This window comes from Amaranthus tricolor, chromosome 13 (genome assembly GCF_026212465.1).
Source record: "Amaranthus tricolor cultivar Red isolate AtriRed21 chromosome 13, ASM2621246v1, whole genome shotgun sequence".
Lineage (NCBI taxonomy): Eukaryota > Viridiplantae > Streptophyta > Magnoliopsida > Caryophyllales > Amaranthaceae > Amaranthus > Amaranthus tricolor.
The window spans coordinates 23,166,651-23,175,267 of NC_080059.1; the positions used below are offsets into that span (position 1 = coordinate 23,166,651).

At 34.6% G+C, this 8,617-nt stretch overlaps 2 protein-coding genes and 1 pseudogene across 2 annotated transcripts; 2 read left to right on the forward strand and 1 right to left on the reverse strand.

Annotated features, from left to right (window-relative positions):
* Positions 1-575: 575 nt before the first annotated feature.
* LOC130797874 (ATP-dependent Clp protease proteolytic subunit-like) lies at positions 576-4,385 on the reverse strand. Its single transcript, XM_057660656.1, has 3 exons — positions 4,081-4,385; positions 2,882-3,176; positions 576-2,287 (listed from the first exon to the last, which is right to left on the reverse strand). Exons 1-3 carry the CDS (start codon positions 4,149-4,151, stop codon positions 2,057-2,059), a joined length of 597 nt encoding a protein of 198 aa, XP_057516639.1. The 5' UTR covers positions 4,152-4,385; the 3' UTR covers positions 576-2,056.
* A 170-nt stretch (positions 4,386-4,555) lies between these two features.
* LOC130797866 (photosystem II CP47 reaction center protein-like) lies at positions 4,556-6,555 on the forward strand. The gene has a single exon (XM_057660652.1). The coding sequence runs from the start codon at positions 4,571-4,573 to the stop codon at positions 6,095-6,097; it is 1,527 nt and encodes a 508-aa protein (XP_057516635.1). The 5' UTR covers positions 4,556-4,570; the 3' UTR covers positions 6,098-6,555.
* The window catches only part of LOC130798953 (protein Ycf2-like), a 4,616-nt pseudogene continuing 2,397 nt past the window's right edge, over positions 6,399-8,617 (forward strand).

The window sequence follows — 8,617 nt, forward strand, 5'->3', positions numbered from 1 at the left end:
AAATTAGAATTAAGAAATAGGATTTTCGGTATGTATAAAGAATAAACTAAACAAACTATGGATAAATCCAAGCGACCCTTTATTAAATCCAAGCGAGCTTTTCGTAGGCGTTTGCCGCCGATCCAATCGGGGGATCGAATAGATTATAGAAACATGAGTTTAATTAGTCGATTTATTAGTGAACAAGGAAAAATTTTATCTAGGCGAGTGAATAGATTGACCTTGAAACAACAACGATTAATTACTATTGCTATAAAACAAGCTCGTATTTTATCTTTGTTACCTTTTCTTAATAATGAGAAACAATTTGAAAGAACCGAGTCGACTACTAGAACTGCTAGTTTTAGAACCAAAAATAAATAAAATAATAGACTTATTCTTTTTCGTTCTATTTATTTAATTAATAATTGAATCAAAATTGGAATCTGAACTCAAGCACGGATTGCAGTTTTGTTCTAAAAAAATTGTCGAATCTAGATTTGATTGTCACGGCGTAAGATAATATAAAACTTGGGAATTTTTTTTTGAATGGATTTGGTGATTTTTTTTTATTTATCATATTTTATTAGACTAATTTCTACTCTAATACTCCTGGAGAATAAACTCCGGGGAACTTCATTTAAATCGTTTCGAGGTATTCTTCTTTCCAATCTTCTTTTTTTAAGATCTCATTAAAAATCATATAAATACAATTCCTATTTAATATAGCTATTTGTGCAAGTATTTTACGATTAAGAAGCAACTTTCTCTTGTACAGATCGTGTATAAATTTACTATAATTATAGTATACCCCTCTTTCACGAATTACTGCGTTTATTCGAGTGATCCACAAACGGCGAAAATCTCTCTTTTGCCTGTCTCTATCCCGATGAGCCGAAACCAAAGCTCTTATTTTCTATTGAGCAATGGTTCGAGTAAGTCTTGAATGAGCCCCGCGAAAGCTTGATACAAATAAACGAATTTTTCTTCTGCGTCTTCGAGCTATATATCCCCGTTTAACTCTAGTCATTAGTCATTGAATAATTGAAACTTTGATGAATAACTAATCGATTTTTTTTCTTTAAGTTATTCTTTTCGCCTTCTGGTCTATTAATAACAAAACGGATTTTTCCAATGTATAAAATAAAAATTCCAATGGCTTTTGCTACTATAACCTTCCCAACCACTATTTTTATTATTTTTCTTTTTTTCGACATTTCGTCTTGAAACGAGACAAAAAAATTTATTAATGTATCAAAAAAGTAAATAAAAAAATGTGAATTCAAGTTAAATATAGATGATTAAAGAAATAGTGGATTCCTTCGTTTCTATGGTTACTTTTAAAACGGTGAGGTCCTCTCTATACACCGGAGCCCCTTTCCTTCATTTCCGGAATCTTATTGATAACTTGTACAGTTCAAACCTTTTGGCTCTACCCATGAATTATCCAGTAATAGGTCTTTCACAACGAGATCCACCTATACAGTAACGGTATTTAATTTTGAAGGTTTGCTGGATAGCTGACCCTGTTAGTCCGTTCTTGCAAGAATCGGAGCCGAATTTTTTTACTTTTCAAAGAAGATTCCCTGCTAAATGGATAACGTTCGTTACCAATGGGAAATTTTTTCTTATCTTAAACCCGATTTATACTAATAGAAACCATAAATTTCATACCCAATAGATGAATTTATTATTTTTTTTTTTTTCATTTTAGATAGTGACTGGAGTTTTATACCATTCACCAGTATTGATTATTGATACTGGAAAAATTCTTTCCTTTCATTTGTTTTTTTTTGTTCCAGCTCATAATCTGAACGAGTCACACATACACCCTAGTACATGTTCCTCGACGTTGAGGGCATCCCCGAAGAGCGGGGGATTTCGTGACATTTCTGATTGGCTGTCTTGTGTTTCTAATAAGTTGTTTAATAGTTGGCATGCTGAATCATATACATAATGGGCTGGTTTAGATCAATCCTAACCGAATTTTTTTTATAGTTAATGGAATATTAAACACAGAATGGTAAACCGAGTAACAAGAAAAAATTTCAAATGTTTAAAACTATTTTTATTCCTTTTATTCGACCGCTACAAGATCAACAATTCCATGAGCTTGGGCTTCTGTTGCTGACATAAAAACATCCCTTTCAATATCTTCGGATACAACCCATAAGGGTTTGCCCGTTCTTTGTACATAAACCCTTGTGAGGGTTTCACGCAATTTCAAAAGTTCTTTCGCTTCCAGGATAGATTCTCCCGTTTGGGCCTCATAAAAAGAGCTCGCGGGTTGATGAATCATTACCCTGATGATATATACCATAAAAAAGTTCTTCTATCTCGCGTAATGTGATGAATAGAAAAAATATGGAATTAAGAATAAAAAAGATAGAATTGAACAACCGTACGGGCATTTTTTTCGCATTGCATACGGCTATAGAATGGAATTTACTTTCATTTTCTGTTGAACAAAGAGAAAATCTAGAATTGATTAGATCCAGATCAGTAAATTATCCAATTACCACCCTTCTTTTCGTAGGAGCTAAAAATACTATGATGGCTCCGTTGCTTTATATATTTATTTCATCTGTAGTTAAGCAATCCCAAAGTCTCTTTTTGATTCGAAAAATAAGAAAGAAAATTTTTTTTTACTCGTTCAAACATAAATAGAGTCTTTTGTTATGAAAAAAAGTTTGTGACGCTGAAATGGACTTCTAAAGAAATCGGGAATACTCTTCATCTCATACTCCTCTTTCGATACATAATTGAAGGTTTTGAAAATAAAATAGAGAAAAATATCTCATATCGAATTCAAAGTGCCATGCTATTATTACTTAAAATATTAATATTTGATATGGTGAAGGCATAGTTTTCTTTTTTCTTTCAAATAAAAAACTCATTGGCGCCAAGCGTGAGGGAATGCTAAACGTTTAGTAATTTCTCCTCCGACCAGGATAAAAGATCCCATTGAAGCAGCTAATCCCATGCATATTGTATGTACATCTGGTCGCACAAATTGCATGGTATCATAAATAGCTACTCCGGGTATTACCCATCCGCCAGGAGAATTTATAAACAAATATAAATCCTTGGTATCATCTTCGATACTGAGATATACCATAAGACCAATAAGTTGATTCGAGATCTCGTTATCGACTTCTTGGCCTAAAAAAAGTAATCTTTCTCGATAAAGTCGGTTGATTCGGGTAAAATTCTATCCCTTAGGAACCGTACATGCACCTTTTGATGCATACGGTTCAAACAAAATTGTAAAAAAAAATCAATGTGTAGATTCTACATCCTTTTTTTTTCATAGAGATTTTTCCAACTTATGATGAATAATCAAGAATCTCCTTTTCGATTTTTCAAAAAAGATTACTTTTTCGCAATTCCCTAATTACCCATATAATATATAATATAAAAAAATTTCTGTAATTAAAATAGAATAAAATTCTACTAAAAAAAAAAGAATTTACTAAACTTATTGAACTTACTTTTCATTGATGTATCATATCATCGAGATTCAACTCAAATCACGATGTCATTTTCTTGTTCTTGAATGGGTCTCTTGAAATTTTTAGGTTTATGCTCTACTCCGGGTAACGATATGCCCGATTTCGATTTGCCCATATAGAACAAATGTTTCCAATACCGCTTGTTTTCTTTTGTTAAAATTCCCCTTTTTTATTTACTTCATATCTTTTCTTTCGTCAATTTCCATATTCAACAGATTAATTACTTTCATTCAAATCATTAAAGTTGAGAGCGCTATTTTTAATTTCAAATCGAAAATATTAAGAGTTAAAGTAAATAACCTATATAATACAAGCAGTAATTTTTAATATATTCCCGATTGGGATTGGGGTTTTTATAAACGGAGCCTGGATACTTCATTTTATTGGTCCAACCGAGCCAACCATAAATTATTCTAAGTGAAAATTATTAACCTGAATCCCCCTAAAACTAAAAAACGGATCGAATTGCATTTCACGCTCCAAATTTTGGATGATTTAATCAATCTTTCTTGGGCGAAATGGAGGATATCTCAATCGGGAGAGATAATGGGGAAATCCCATATGACCCAATATATCTGACAAGTCGCACTATACGTCAACCCAAGATGCATCTTCCTCTCCAGGACTTCGAAAGGGAACTTTTGGAACACCAATAGGCATTAAATGAAAGAAAAAATAATTAAGTACTCTATTTCACTTTGATGTGGAAACGTAATAATTAAGGTTATTGTTTTTATAATATCACTCATTAATTCTATTTTCTGCATAGATTAGAAAGGTTTAGTTTAAGAAAAAATTCTTACCAATATAGCCTTCCAATAATGAACAAGTATGAAAGCATTTACTGATAGAAGATGGTATCAACTCCCCATTGCGTATTGCTACTTTTCGGGTATAGAATAGATTTGTTTCTCTTTGTTCCTACAAACATAATTGTTCTATTATTACCAACCGAATAGAAGAAACATTAACCCTTGTTGCTAGATAATCGATTGAGCAAAAGGGATCCATTGCATAGTTATAGTCTTTTCCAATAAAGTTACATAGTGTCATTTTTCTTTGATATAAGGGGTATTTCCATGGGTTTGCCTTGGTATCGTGTTCATACCGTCGTATTGAATGATCCTGGTCGGTTTATTTCTGTCCATATCATGCATACAGCTCTGGTTGCTGGTTGGGCTGGTTCGATGGCTCTATATGAATTAGCAGTTTTTGATCCCTCTGACCCCATTCTTGATCCAATGTGGAGACAGGGTATGTTCGTTATACCTTTCGTGACCCGTTTAGGAATAACCAATTCATGGGGCGGTTGGAGTATTACAGGGGGGACTATAACGGATCCCGGCATTTGGAGTTACGAAGGTGTGGCTGGCGCGCATATTGTGTTTTCTGGCTTGTGCTTTTTGGCAGCTATTTGGCATTGGGTGTATTGGGATCTAGAAATATTTTGTGATGAACGTACAGGAAAACCTTCTTTGGATTTGCCTAAGATTTTTGGAATTCATTTATTTCTTTCGGGGGTGGCTTGTTTTGGTTTTGGTGCATTTCATGTAACAGGCTTGTACGGTCCCGGAATCTGGGTGTCCGACCCTTATGGACTAACTGGAAAAGTACAACCTGTAAGTCCAGCATGGGGTGTGGAAGGTTTTGACCCTTTTGTTCCAGGAGGAATAGCTTCTCATCATATTGCTGCAGGGACATTAGGCATATTAGCCGGTCTATTCCATCTTAGTGTCCGGCCGCCTCAACGTCTATACAAAGGGTTACGTATGGGCAATATTGAAACCGTTCTTTCTAGTAGTATTGCTGCGGTCTTTTTTGCAGCTTTTGTTGTTGCTAGAACTATGTGGTACGGTTCAGCAACTACTCCAATAGAATTATTCGGACCCACCCGTTATCAATGGGATCAAGGATACTTTCAGCAAGAAATATACCGACGGGTAAGTGCTGGACTAGCCGAAAATCAAAGTTTATCAGAAGCTTGGTCGAAAATTCCTGAGAAATTAGCTTTTTATGATTACATTGGGAATAATCCGGCGAAAGGAGGATTTTTTAGAGCGGGCTCAATGGATAACGGCGATGGAATAGCTGTTGGATGGTTAGGACACCCTGTTTTTAGAGATAAAGAAGGACGTGAACTTTTTGTACGCCGTATGCCTACTTTTTTTGAAACCTTTCCGGTCGTTTTGATCGACGGGGACGGAATTGTTCGAGCTGATGTTCCTTTTAGAAGAGCGGAATCTAAGTATAGCGTTGAACAAGTAGGTGTAACTGTTGAGTTTTATGGTGGCGAACTCAACGGAGTCAGTTATAGTGATCCTGCTACTGTGAAAAAATATGCTAGACGTGCTCAATTAGGTGAAATTTTCGAATTAGACCGTGCTACTTTGAAATCAGATGGTGTTTTTCGTAGTAGTCCGAGGGGTTGGTTTACCTTTGGACGTGCTTCCTTTGCCCTACTATTCTTCTTCGGACACATCTGGCATGGGTCGCAAACTTTGTTCCGAGATGTTTTTGCCGGTATTGACCCCGATTTGGATGTTCAAGTAGAATTTGGCGCATTCCAAAAAATTGGAGATCCAACTACAAGAAGACAAGGAGTTTAATACAACATTGCTTTGTTATTTTTTGTGATTTGGCATAGGATACTGGAGCAATCTTAATTTGAATTACCGCCCCTTTTTTACTCTTTCCCTTTTATCATTATCGGGAAAATAATTTCAAGTAAACAAGTATGGAAGCTATAATTGTAAACCACAATCAAATATATGGAAGCATTGGTTTATACATTTCTATTAGTCTCTACTCTAGGGATAATTTTTTTCGCTATCTTTTTTCGGGAACCGCCTAAAGTTCCAACTAAAAAGTAAAAAGTTGAAATAATTTTTCATTATCTTAATTGAAGTAATGAGCCTTCCTATAATAGGAAGGCTCATTACTTCAACTAATCTCCGTGTTCCTCGAAGGGATCTCTTAGTTGTTGAGAGGGTTGCCCAAAAGCGGTATATAAAGCATACCCAGTAAAACTTACAAGTAAACCAGATATAAAGATGGCGACTAGAGTTGTTGTTTCCATTATTATCTAATTTTAAGACCATAGTGGATCTATGATAAAATCATTTATTTACAACGGAATGGTATACAAAGTCAACAGATCTCAATGAATATAATCAGATTTATGGCTACAGAAACTGAAATCAAAAAGAACCAACAAGTTTTAGCCTTTCAATACAAAGTGAATTTTTAGGGCTCCGATTTCTATTTCTAAATTCCCTTGTTGGTAGTTCGATCGTGAAATTTCTTTCTTTCTGTATTTCCGGAATATGAGTGTGTGACTTGGTATAATTGATCCTATTGATAATACAGAAAATGAGTCTGTCATCTTACCCTGATGGAGATGGTTCTACCTCGTCGGATATTTCTTTTGGTATCTGAAACATGAAATAGCTAAAATATATTAAGAAATATTTGAACTATGATTCATATTTAATATTTAGACCTCGAGATTGGATTCAAAAAAATTTGTTTTTCAAAGAAAGAATTATAAGTTATAAATCGAAAGATTTTTATTATTTCAAACTCCTTTGTATGACTATTTTGTGTAATCAACAAACAAATTTTTTTGTATTATTAGTCATAATACCTATCCTATATGATTGAATCAGTGATGATACAACGGTTCTTACTCAAGGAATCTTTGTGCTTAACTTTAAGGATTTTATTGAATTATCGTGGTTCTAGTATGAGGCGGGCCTTTCTTATACAGCGGCATTTCTGGAACACCTCTAACAGAGGGACAAATAGTCCATTTTGAAAGAACTTATGGTACACCACCTCTTTCCAATATGAATATATCTGATTCAGAAAGGAAGAACTTGCATCAGTATCTCAATCTCAATTTCGGTTTGATTTACACTCTATGTTCTGAGAAATATTTACTATCGGAAAAGAGGAAAAAACGGAGTCTTTGTCTAAAGAAATGCGTTGAGAAAGGGCAGATGTATAGAGCCTTTCAACGAGATAGTGCTTTTTCAACTCTCTCAAAATGGAATCTATTCCAAACATATATGCCATGGTTCCTTACTTCGACAGGGTATAAATATCTAAATTTTCTATTTTTAGATACTTTTTCAGACCTATTGTCAATACTAAGTAGCAATCCAAAATTTTTATCTATTCTTCATGATATTATGTACAGATCAGATATATCATGGCGAATTCTTCAGAAAATTTTGTATCTTCCACAATGGAATCTGATAAGTGAGATTTCGAGTAAGTGTTTACATAATCTTCTTCTGTACGAAAAAACGATTCATCAAAATAATGAGTCACCATTGATATGGACACATCTGGGATCGCCAAATGTTCGGGAGTTCTTCTATTCAATCCTTTTCCTTCTTCTTCTTGCTGGATATCTCGTTCGTACACATCTTCTCTTTGTTTTTCGAGCCTCTAGTGAGTTACAGACAGAGTTCGAAAAGGTCAAATCTTTGATTGATGATAAAATAGAATCCTGGGTCGCGAGCAGTGATTCGATTGATGATGAAGAAAGAGAATTCTTGGTTCAGTTCTCCACTTTAACGACAGAAAAAAGGATTGATCAAATTCTATTGAGTCTGACTCATAGTGATCATTTATCAAAGAATGACTCTGGTTATCAAATGATTGAACAACCGGGAGCAATTTACTTACGACACTTAGTTGACATTCATAAAAAGTATCTAATGAATTATGAGTTCAATACATCTTGTTTAACAGAAAGACGAGTATTCCTTGCTCATTATCAGACAATCACTTATTCACAAACCTCGTGTGGGGCTAATAGTTTTCATTTCCCATCTCATGGAAAACCCTTTTCGCTCCGATTAGCCCTATCCCCCTCTAGAGGTATTTTAGTGATAGGTTCTATAGGAACTGGACGATCCTATTTGGTCAAATACCTAGCGACAAACTCCTATGTTCCTTTTATTACGGTATTTCTGAACAAGTTCCTGGATAACAAGCCTAAAGGTTCTCTTATTGATCTTAGTGACGATATTTATGCTAGTGCTAGTGACGATATTGATGCTAGTGACTATATTGATGCTAGTGACGATATCGATTATGACCTTGATACGGAGCTGGAG

Coding starts and splice junctions, on each gene's coding strand:
- LOC130797874 (XM_057660656.1), bottom strand. CDS start 4,151: ATGCCTATTGGTGTTCCAAAAGTTCCCTTTCGAAGTCCTGGAGAGGAA. Junction 3,177..4,080: donor GCATCTTGGGTTGACGTATA/GTGCGACTTGTC, acceptor TTTTACCCGAAT/CAACCGACTTTATCGAGAAA. Junction 2,288..2,881: donor TAGCATTCCCTCACGCTTGG/CGCCAATGAGTT, acceptor ATGGTATATATC/ATCAGGGTAATGATTCATCA.
- LOC130797866 (XM_057660652.1), top strand. CDS start 4,571: ATGGGTTTGCCTTGGTATCGTGTTCATACCGTCGTATTGAATGATCCT.